The sequence below is a fragment of the Spea bombifrons genome, chromosome 10, assembly GCF_027358695.1.
Source record: "Spea bombifrons isolate aSpeBom1 chromosome 10, aSpeBom1.2.pri, whole genome shotgun sequence".
In the NCBI taxonomy this organism is placed as follows: Eukaryota; Metazoa; Chordata; class Amphibia; order Anura; family Pelobatidae; genus Spea; species Spea bombifrons.
The window spans coordinates 15,042,331-15,054,403 of record NC_071096.1 but is presented as its reverse complement, the minus strand read 5'-3'; the positions used below and the strand labels follow the sequence as shown (position 1 = coordinate 15,054,403).

At 37.5% G+C, this 12,073-nt stretch overlaps 1 protein-coding gene across 1 annotated transcript; it reads left to right on the top strand.

Moving 5' to 3' along the window:
• The first annotated feature begins 6,949 nt into the window (after nucleotides 1-6,949).
• Nucleotides 6,950-9,859, top strand: LOC128467478 (3-galactosyl-N-acetylglucosaminide 4-alpha-L-fucosyltransferase FUT3-like). The gene is made up of 2 exons (XM_053449133.1): nucleotides 6,950-7,099; nucleotides 8,484-9,859. The coding sequence occupies exon 2, from the start codon at nucleotides 8,493-8,495 to the stop codon at nucleotides 9,546-9,548; it is 1,056 nt and encodes a 351-aa protein (XP_053305108.1). The 5' UTR covers nucleotides 6,950-7,099; nucleotides 8,484-8,492; the 3' UTR covers nucleotides 9,549-9,859.
• Nucleotides 9,860-12,073: the final 2,214 nt, after the last annotated feature.

The following is a 12,073-nucleotide window of genomic DNA, read 5'->3' as shown; positions in this document are numbered from 1 at the left end:
ACAAGTGGCACGTATCCGTAGAAATTGTACCGACGAAAAGGACTTTGATATTCAAAATAAACAATTTTAAGAATGGAATTATCCAAACATTCTTTTACAAAATAGTTTAAAAACCATCAAAGAAAAGAATAGGGAAGATTTTTTATCTGATAAGAAACATAGGAAAAACAGAGAATTTGACTTTACATCCACGGGGCTGAGTCAGGAAATAAGTGAACCTCTGTTTCTAATCTGCGGGGATTCTTTTCTTTCAGGATTGGAGGAAGGCAGATGTGGTTCCTATATTCAAAAAGGGTTCAAACTCTGTGCCCGGAAATTATAGACCTGTGATCTTAACTTCTGTGGTTGGGAAGGCATTTGAAGGCATATTAAGGGATAATATTCAGTTCATTGGGAAGAACAGTATTATTAGCAAAAATCAGCATGGTCTTATGAAACATAGGTCCTGTCAAACTAATTTAATTGGATTCTTACTTGCAGAAGTAAGTAGAAGTGTAGATCAGGATGTGATAGTGGATGTAATCTACTTGGATTTTGCCAAGGTGTTTAACATGGTTCCACATAATAGGTTAGTATTCAAACTGAAGGAAATTGGTCTAGATGCAAATTCTTGTTCTTGGGTAGAACATTGGCTTAGAGATAGAGAACAGAGAGTTGTTATAAATGGCAAATTTTCAAGCTGGACAAAAGTGGTAAGTGGTGTCCCTCAGGGTTCTGTTCTGGGACCAATTTTATTCAACATATTTATAAATGACCTGGCAATAGGCGTAGAAAGTCATGTTTCTGTGTTTGCAGATGACACTAAACTAGGTAAAGTAATACAGTGTGAGCGGGATATTACTGTGCTGCAGAGGGATATAGATAGACTGGGGGACTGGGCACACAAATGGCAGATGAAATTTAATGTAGATAAATGTAAAGTTATGCACTTCGGGGTAGGGAATGCACAAGCAACCTACACCCTAAACGGTAGTGAATTAGGGATAACGACAAATGAGATAGATTTGGGAATTGTTATAGACAACAAACTAGGCAACAATGTGCAGTGTCAGTCAGCAGTTGCTAAGGCCAGTAAGGTATTGTCGTGTATAAAAAGGGGCATCAATTCCCGGGAAAAAATATAATTTTGCCTCTGTATAAATCAATGGTAAGGTCACACCTTGAATATGCTGTGCAATTTTGGGCACCTATTCTAATGAAGGATATCATAGCAATAGAAAGGGTGTAGAGGCGGGCTACAAAATTAATAAAAGGAATGGAGCACTATAGTTATGAAGAAAGGTTAATGTAAGAAATAATTTTCATTCTTTTATTTTGTTCTGCACATTTTAGGCCTGAATGCAACTTGGGTGTTAGGAACATATGTTATCAATTATGTGACATAGCTTAGAGGGCCTTCTGTGGAACTTGGGGAGTTTTGCCTTCTTTTGGATCAACAGCAACAAATTAACAGATATAGGAAAGGCTGAACTTGATGGACGCATGTCTTTTTTCAGCCTATATAACTATGTAACTATGTACACTTTTGACCAAATACAATGATAAAGCTTTCGACATTAGAAAATGCTGGTCCATTTCAAAACAGGACAACTAATTGAAGCATCATCTTCCTGATATACCGAATATTGTTTATAAAAAAACAAAAATTGAAAATTCACCTTAGCTCCAAGCGCTTTACCTAATAGTAAAAAAAAACAGAGGATCACTCTATTTCTAAAAATATAAAAAAAAAATTTCCATAGATGTGGGAAGTGTAAAATGTGTAAGATTCGTAACTCCCAAAAGAAGAAAATCACGAATTTTAAATGTACTATCACTGGAAGAGAGACAGAGTGCATTTAAAGGTTTCAGAAGGTTTAAGAAGGGAGGTTTAAATACTGAACTACAACAAAATATACATTTATTATTTATATGGTGACAAAATTCATCATCTTCATTGGGAAAAGCACAGAGCTCTTTCTTTCTTTTTTTGTGGGTTATGTATCTTAATAAATTGTATATACAATTTTTACCAAGGAATATATATGTATTCGATCAATTATGATTTTCTTTTTTTTTATTATAAATTAATTATTATAAATTAATCAACATTTTTATACATGGATACATTTAAATACATACATTTATCAAATTGGATACATTTCATCTACTATTACTAAAGCTTTAAAATGTGATCATTTTTTTATATTTTTAAAATTTTAAACATAATATTTTAATATTACAAACATGTTTATTTTTAATCTATATTAATATCCATAATTTTATTTTTCTAAGTAATACATTTTAACTTTATATTTCTACATATACATCTCTTGGATGTGCCTCTAGTACATGACGATTATCCCATCTAATTTTGTGCTTTATTTGTGGGCCGTTTGTATGGTGGGTGGGGGGAGTGCTGTTCCCCAGTGTGTTGAGATCGACTCCATGAGACAGTCCGGCTCTACAGATGAACCTTGGCAACTTTTTCAGGGGGAGGTCCGATGCGGGTAACCAGTTCCTTTCGTTCTCCGCCCCCTCTGGATGTTCGTTACCAGATGATACAGTGTCTCCTCCACACTGTATATACTGTTACAATGTGAAGCTCTGTCTCTGCGTGATTGTTGTTGTGCCCAAGTTATTTGTAAGTGCATTTCTATTTATTCTTTTCTTTATATGAAGATACTGCACGATTTGGCACTTATGCTTCACAGATAAATAAGTTATTAAAGATACTTTCACTGAATCCTTGATGGGCCTGATTAACTTCATTCATTTGTGAGTTATATTCGCATTACAAACCACCAAGTGTTATATAGCAATATTGCATTATTGATGTTTATTTTCTCTCCCCCATGTACATGGGCCGCATTGTTTGTTGACTGGTTACAAGAGGATAGCCAGGTTTCAGTTAGAGCGAGAAGGTGCAAGGAGCTAGAGGTAAAGTGGTTGTGTAAGGCTGTTGGTTTGTTCCAGACAGAACGTGGATTCCAGAGTGCAAAAGGTAAAAGAGGGGTAGGAGGAGCAGCGGGGTATGTGGACAAGATTATTGAAGTTTCTGGAATGTTGAATGGCAGAGGATTGGGAAGAGAACACCACAGGAGGGCCAGGATTTGGGGAAATATGCTCAGCTGCTAAAAGAAGTAGAAGAGAGTGTGAGAAGGTGGGAATAGAGCGGAGAGATTGCTGTGAGTGAGGGGAGGTGGGAGAAAGGGAGGAGGTGAAGTTGAAAAGTGCTTGGGATGAGAGAAGGGGAGAAGGAAGTAGTGATGGAGCAATACAGACATAGTTTGGGGGTGCTGGAGAGAGATAATTGTTCTACTAATAATAGATGAAAGTGAAAGGAGGAACAAGAGGATTGTGAGCATGGTAACTGGAGACAGATGGTGATGGAACTGGAATGGTGGTTGAAAAACACAATAGGCAATAGGCAGCACTTGAAGACGGTTCAGTGGAGTATTGATTGCAGGGAGCCTCCAAGTTTCTCATTGTCCTTCCTTGGTGCACTCCTTTTGTAAGTTCTTTCATATCCATTAATGTAACCGTCAAAAAAAAATGCGAACAAAAAGCGAACATCTGCTTAAATGTGAGTGCATCCCACCATTGCGTGTACATCTATATAGAAAGATATCACCCTATGGTAGATTTATGTTTTGTATGTTTCATGATATGGACGGATTGACACACACACCAAGGAGTTGACTCTGGAGGCTTTAAAGGTCATACACATTGTGAGTGCAACCATTGGAGTATAGCCCTGGGATTCCAAAATAGTTTCACTGTATTACACTATATTTTTCTTTTTTATCTGTTCCTATTGAGTTACACAAGATCGTGAATTTCAAGCGCCCCTTGACAGAAGTCTTGCTTGTTCCAAAAAAAAAAATGCAGCAGAACAGCTCTGAACGATTCAGTGACCTGGTGAATCAGAGTTCCTCTGAACGATTCAGTGAGTCAGTGAACCGATGACTCATAGTTCCTCTGAACGATTCAGTGAGCCAGTGAATCGATGACTCATAGTTCCTCTGAAGGGTTCTTTGACTCCTTATCCCTGAGTCTGTGTGCCATGCAGATCACTCACTCTAGGATAATATTAACCCCTTAATGACCTTTGCCGGTTCCGGACCACAAAAACGGTCACTTAACCGTCATTAAATTAAACAAGCTTAGAAAGTGATCAACGATCACTTTCTTCACTTAAACGGCGTTGCTGTAATGCCTCGATGTCGAGGCATTCAGTAACGCAGAGATCGACATCAGGGGCCATTTCTGTCCCCTCCCTGAGGCGTCAACATCCGCCATGTTGACGCCCGTTTTAAAAGAGTTTAGGAGGCGATCAACAATCACCTCCTAAACTTCAATGGTGTCGCTAGAATGCCTCGATCAGGAGGCATTCAGCAACACCTAACACTTATCCTAGGACTGACTGTGACGGCTCCGCCACTGCAAAAAAAAAAAGTGCTAATATTTAAAAATAATTATGCAGTGATGTCACCAGAGGAACCATCCAGTACCAGCAAAATGTGTAAAAAATAAATAAATAAATAAATAATGTTTATTATTTTGAGCAAGTGCTAAAATTTCTGAAAAATCTCAACATAGAAAAAGTTAAAATAAAAGCACTTAAAATACCCAAGGGGTGTCTAATTTAATAAAAAAAATGGCTTGATGGGGTAAATTGGAGTGGCCGGGCTCAAAGATAGGGCATAGGTACAGACTGACCAAAATGGAGAAAAAAAGTGCACTTCCCAAATGTGGCATTTTAAATCTCAAACAACCCAACAAACCCATGCATGTGGGGTATCGCTGCACTCGGAGGATGTTGCTGAACACATATTGGGGTGTTGTTTGATAGTGGCGCATACCAGGAGCTATGAATTCATTCCTGAAGTACAATTTGTGTGGAAAAAAATACAAAATAAAATTTTGGCAAAGGCAGGTGGTAGAATCTCATGCATAAAAGGGTTAAAATACCAGCATTTGAAATACTTTGTGGTGTCTAGTTTTCAAAAATATATGGTTTGATGGGGTAAATTGAAGTAGCCGGCTTCAAAGATGTTCCAAAGAGGAGATAGAGGCAGAATGACCAAATGACCACCTGAATTACGCATGTCCCAAACGTAGCCTTTAACCAGCCAAACAATTTGACAAACCTATACATGTGGGGTATCACCATACTCATGAGATGTTGCTGAACACATATTGGGGTGTTGTTTGACAGTGACATATACCAGGACCTTTATATTTATAACTAAATTACAATTCGTGTGAATTTTTTTTTTAAAAAAATTACTATTACAAAGTGTGACAAGTGTGGTTGTATAATTAGTGGATGGAAAGGGTTAAAATGCCAGCATTTGAAATACCCTGGGGTGTCTATTTTTCAAAAATATATGGTTTGATGGGGATTAATTGAGTTAACCGGCTTCAAAGATGTTCCAAAGAGGAGATGGAGGCAGAATGACCAGATTTGGAAAAAAAAGGTTTGGAAATCATAAAACGCTACTTGTACTTATTGCCCGATAACTTACAAAAAACAACAAAAAAAAACAAAAACATTGGGTATTTCTAAACTCAAGACAAAGAGTTTAATCTACTTAGCTAGTTTTTTTACTTCCTTTTGTAGGTGAGTAAAAGATTTTTCAAAGAAAAGTCATAGGTGTTTTTTTTTTCAAATTTTCACCATGTTTTATAGTAAATAAGATGATATGATCAAAACATATGGTATCTGAAGAAAGCCCATCTTGTCCTGAAAAAAAAAAACAATATAAAACGTGTGGGTACACTAAATAGGTGAGGAGAAAATTACAGCTGAATACAAGCACCACAAAAGTGTTAAAACAGCCTCGGTCCCACAGGGTACAAAAAGAAAAAATTAGCCCGGTCCTTAAGGGGTTAATGATTCACAGACTGAACGGTTATAAATAAATCGTTCAGTCTACTGAACTGATTCATAGGGATGATAAAAATAATCGGTCCAAAAGAACGATTTGTTCATGAACTGGACATCGCTATTTCATATAGAAGGATTCTGCAGTATCTCCCCAGGCATTAATTGGCACCTCTCAGCTATCATACCAATTAAGGTGCATATGAGAGCCTGGGGATGTCTGTTAAAGCAATGAATGCCATCTAGCACTAAAAGGGTTAATGATACATTGCACTGACCTTGCTTAAACAGATCATCTTGATTCAAAGGTTAACTTCAGGTGAATGTAGCTGTTAATCATTTGAACACATGGCTTGGCTTGAATAGCTCATAGCATATACCTGTAAAACTAAAGGGGCTAGTTTCTGCAAATAAGTTTCTTGAACTACAGGTTAGAAACAGGCAAGTTTTAAAGATCATGTGAAAAATAGTAAAATAATGTATTATACAAGTGAGCTGAATTGGCAGACTGGCCAGTCTGTCTTGGGCACGTATAACTTGCTCATAACCAGTTCAGGCACAGAGTTATTGTGGTGCAAAAATCCCCACGGTAAAAAATCTATTAATTCAACCATCTGCATATACATCATACATAACAACAGGCATACAGCATATTTCATATGTTAATCTATTAAGAGGTCTTGACTCACATCATGTTTTTAGCTTTACGTTTGACCAAATGGTTATTTTCAAATCACTACTGGTATGGCTGAAGCTAATTACCCTGCATAATATAGGATGTGTAACTTTTTCAAGACAAATACATGGTTCTGAAGAACTTTCATGTAATTAAAAATAGAAAAACCATTTGACGTGCTGTACAATACGTTAGTAAAAGAGGCAGGTCATAATGGTTTAAAAGTATACGTTTGACTAATGTCAGTAAGGCAAGGGTTGTATTTAGAAAAAAAAGAGGGAACATCCCAATGGGGAGTGCTTGCACAAACAGAAAACACAGAAATAAAAAGAGAGATTAATGGATAGGTGTGAGATAATGTGAAAGGAGGGAAAAAGCAAACTAAGGAGTGATTATATCAACTTGGTTTTGCCCCCATGTCTTTGTTCAGAAAGTATTTCCTCTCTCTGTGAATTGCTTCCTACTTTGCCTATGTATGTGTTTTAATGTAATATTAAAAGCTACAAGGAATCCAACTTGTGAAACTGTTTGAAAAGCATCTTAACTATTCTGAGGTAAGTCCGTTTAAATGTTTTTCAATATTAGTATTCTTTTTTTCTGAAAACGGTTGAATAAGGCCCCTAATTATCTGTTCTCTAAACTGAGGGTTGAGGTTTTAACTCCTTGACTTCCATTTGAATTAGTAAAGTCCCTCCCGAGAATAAAATCTATTGTGTTTGCACGCTATAGTTCTATTTTATATTTAACCGTATTGTTATTGATTATACTTATTTTTAGAAACACGATTTGAATGATATTTTTTACTTCCTCTTTAAAGACTATGTAATAGCAGAAATCCAAACCTATGTGTGATTTAACCTAATTGTTGTTTCCCACTTGTGGTCCCCAAACCTCTTTGTCTCTATTTATACCGGAATTTTGAAAAAAGACATCACAGTGGGACAGTGACACAATCATTCATACAATTGTAATGACCCTTTCTTAGTTCCGTGGATTTTTTTTTCACCTTCTTTGTACTGTGGTTTTAGTATTAGGGAGTTCACACCACATTATGGTCGCATAGTTTACAACAGGCATTATCGTATTCGATGGAAAAAAGAACTATGGGAATGTGCTATGTTTATGTCATTCCATAAAAAAAATCTTGTCTGCTAGATAAATCATGATAGGGTGCAAACATAGTTGGGCTTATTCACTAAAAGTAGAGTAGGTAACAGAGATTGTAAGAAACCGGAGGTTTCAACTCCCTGAATTCTCTTGGCTTTTCAAAAGACCATCCCTGGCAAATTCCTCAACATGAATGGCTGAGCTGTCCCTGCATAAAGCATAGTGCAATCAATGAGGAGGCTTTCAAGGAATCTCACTGATGCTTTATACAGAGCCAACCGAGCTGTTCTTGGGGCCAAATGTATTCATCTTTTAAAATATTTGTTTTTTGAATGTGTTACAGTCCAATGTTTTCTGATGGGCCAAAGTTGCCGGTTTGATTTATTTTTCATTATGCACTGAAAGCAATAATGAAACATCTTAAACATGTATTAATTATATACATCTATGTGTTGCACATCTAAACTCACTAAACTAAGAAAGGGACATTACAATTGTATGAATGATTGTGTCACTGTCCCATTGTGTGTCATTTTGCATCCTCTGTATGTACCTAAAACATGTATGCCTTTATGTCAACAATGCTTAAGTCCCTGCAAGACATGAGAGCTCATTCACTAAACTGTGAAATAGGAGTTGCATTGTGCAAGGTTAACCTAGCTATGGTTCTAGGAAAATGTTGCTGAGGTTGATCTTTGATCTCGGTGATTTTCAGTAGGATCATGGAAGGCTGACAATCTGTTCAAAAATCTTGTGCCATGTAACTTAAATATATAGATATTTGTTTTATATTTACATGTTAATAACTGTAAATAATTTCTATTTTTTCAGGTCCTGGATATGAAGTTCATGACAAATACATCACATCATGCACAATTCATTATATTTTTTATCATACAGACTGTAATGTTTTACTTCATCTTTGTCATTCTTAATATCAACATAAGTTATAAGCCACAATATGGCATCCTCCCACGTCATAATTGTTCTGGAGCTGAAAAAGGAAAGGTAATTCTTCTATGGACATGGCCCTTTGGTGAAAAATTCTCTTTCGATGAGTGTCGGCACACTGCTGAAAGCAGTGATTGTGTGTTTTCAGACAACCGTAGTCTTTATCAGTCAGCAGATGCAGTAGTTATACATCACAGAGATGTCAGTGTCTCCAGAGACTTATTACCCCCGATCCCAAGACCTGTAAGGCAGTATTGGGTGTGGTTCAATCTCGAGGCACCAAGCCACTCTCCAAACTTGGCAATGATGGATAATCTTATTAACCTTACAATGTCTTATAAGGTTGATTCTGACATATTCACTCCTTATGGCTGGCTAGAGAAGCTTGATACACCCCAAAATTTCATTATTTCAGTAAAATCGAAACTGGTGGCTTGGGTCGTCAGTAACTGGAATCGAACCTATGATCGTTTTCAATATTATGAAAAACTGAAGAAATACATGGACGTTGACATATATGGACGGCATCACATGCCATTGTCCAGGCAAAATCTATCTCATGTATTATCAAAATATAAGTTTTACCTTGCGTTTGAGAATTCAAAAGATAAGGATTATATCACTGAGAAGCTCTGGAATAATGCCTTTATGTCAGGCACGGTACCAATTGTTATGGGGCCAACCCGCAAAAACTATGAACGTTTTATTCCAAAAGATTCATTTATTCATGTAGATGACTTCTCTTCTCCCCAAGACCTGGCTAATTATATCCTGGAGCTGGACAGGGATGATAAAAGATACCAGGCATATTTCAGCTGGAGAACCTGGTTTCAACCTGTTCGGGTTCATACCTGGGCCACATACTACTGCAAAGTGTGCAACGCTCTGAAGGTTATTCAGTCTTATAGAAGCATGCCAAATTTGCCTGAGTGGTTCAGTAAATGATACCAAGGGTCTCTGAAGTTGATTTCATAGCGCATAAGTCTGAATGAGGGTTACTTTCAACCATCCTTATCAGAAAATAATTGAGGTGACTTTTAATAAATATCACTGATTAACTTTGCATTATACAGGACAAACTTCTTGCAGTAAACTGTATCATTGGGCTGAAATTACAACAGGTTTACAAAATGTGAATAAACCCTTCTGAGGTAGGAATGGGTTTATTCACAGTTATCACTCATCACCTCAATTTTGATGGATCTTGCTCTTATGTTATCTACTGAATAAACATACGCCATTTGCATATACCAAAATATACAGGCATGACAGCGATATGTATGTTTAATTGCTAACTTGTTCATAATATGAGGAATAGAGTCATACTGAAACTAGAGTCACATGATGTGTTTTCAAACTACCCAGAAATGGTTTTCTCTATTAGTAATTGGTTCTGTCAGACCTTATAGGGTTGAGGTAAAGCCTAGGGGTAAAACATCACAGCTGGAAATTGATTACATATGCTAGTTCTGCCAACTTTTGCCATGGTTATGTAGTCTGTTTCAAATTAAACATTCTCCTATACAATTATATTGTTTGTTTAACATGCTAAAACCACAAGCTTTAGGTAGTTTTAACCTCTTCAGGACCATATGGAGGTACTATTAGGTGCACAAAAATGATGTCAAGATCACCCTAATAATTGTACATAATAGTACTTCTGATGTTTTTTCACACTCTTACGATTAAGCATTGCTTACCAGCAGTATCAATGCTGATGCCACCAAAAGGTGTGGAAAATTAGAAACCCATTAGGGTCTGTCCAGAATGTTCTTCCCTGTTCAATAAAAAGTAAATCATTATATGGACCTCAAAATACGAAAGAGATCCCCAAGGGTATCTCTGCTGTAGTTATTTTGTATTAGAAACAGTACAAAGCAAATAGAATAAAAATAGGGGAAACATAAAATTAAACTGCTGGTAAGGAAACCCTCCAATACTGAGGCAAATTAAGAGTGTAGAAGAGACCTAGAGTATTTGGCACTCGGTGCGGATCCTTTATTTGGCACCCCCATCTGTGGCGGTATAGATCATAGTGCATGTATGTATGTGTAAGTGTATGATATACAAGGTAGTGGGTGTATATGTTTGTTTACTAGTTTTGAGGTTTTTTTTCTCCTACTGTGTGACTTCAATTTACCCCTTTATATAGTGAGTCCACTACAAAAGTAGAGACTATAGGATTTTGGGATTCAATTGCCATTTATAGTAGGGGGTTAGATTGGTGGCATCTATTTCTTTTTTGAATACAAAAAATCTGAAATAAATTTACAAAATTGGTACTAGTATGTTGTTATATGTGGGGTAAATAAGTTAACCAAAAACAAGTCAGTAATATGAAAAACAGGCCACCTTATTATGGTTTTAACCCTCCGAGTGCCAACCATGTATGGGATATACCATGTTGGCTCGAATATAGGCTGCACCCTAAAAGTTTGGTGCTGTTTTAAAGAAAAAAATATTTTTACAGAAAAAATACTCAAGTGAAATGGTAAAACAGTATTTTACCTAATAAACAACAATACATATATTTTAACATTTTTGGTATCTATTATGCAGTTAGTGAGCATATGTTATATATAAACAGAAATTTGGAAAACCAATAGCCATTTTAAAGTCCCCCTTTTTATTCATAATGCACCTTACTTATAGATATTCCCCTCTGCCCACAGATATGCTTTATGCCCCCTAGAAATGCCACTCTGCGCCCCCCTGATATGCCACTCTGCTCCCTAGAAATGCCTCCCCCCACGACTTACCAATGCACTGGGGGTGCTCCCCTGGTCCACTAGACTCCCTGGTGTCTAGTGGGGCTGGCCGATGGACGTAGCGCATACAACTTCCGCAGCCAGCACTTCCGCTGGGGCTTTTGTGATGGAGAACCACCTGTGGACGTGCCGGCAGCGGAGGTTGAATGTCTTGCCATGCGCTTAGACAACCTCCACTGCCGGGACTTCCCCTGGGGCTTCTATGGTGGAAGGTTATGTCACGCCGGTGCTTCACCATAGAAGCCCCGGCGGAAGTGTCGGCAGCGGAGGTTGTCTACGCGCATCGTGCGGACCTCCAGCTGCTGTAGAGTAGGATCCAGGTCCCCTGCAGAAAAAAAAAAAAAAACACCCACCCGGAACTGCATGTCCCAGGCGTCAGGTGGTACGACCCATCCCTGCGCTAAACCCCAGTTATAGGCCACATCACCACTTTAAAGACTTAAAGTGGGGGAAAATGTGCGGCCTATATTCGGGCAAATACGGTATATGAAAAATGTATTACAAAGGTCATTAGCATCAGATGTCAATTAGTGCCCCTTCAAAAAGTTTACTTTTCTACTTACCAGGAAGCCTTGGGACCTCCTAAGACCTGGCGGGATCCCTTGCATTGCAATGCTATTCCCCTCAAGTAGTTCCTTCCTCTTTGGTTAAAAAAAAAACAGTAGAAAGCAGTGCACCATTACTAGAGATCACATACAGGGA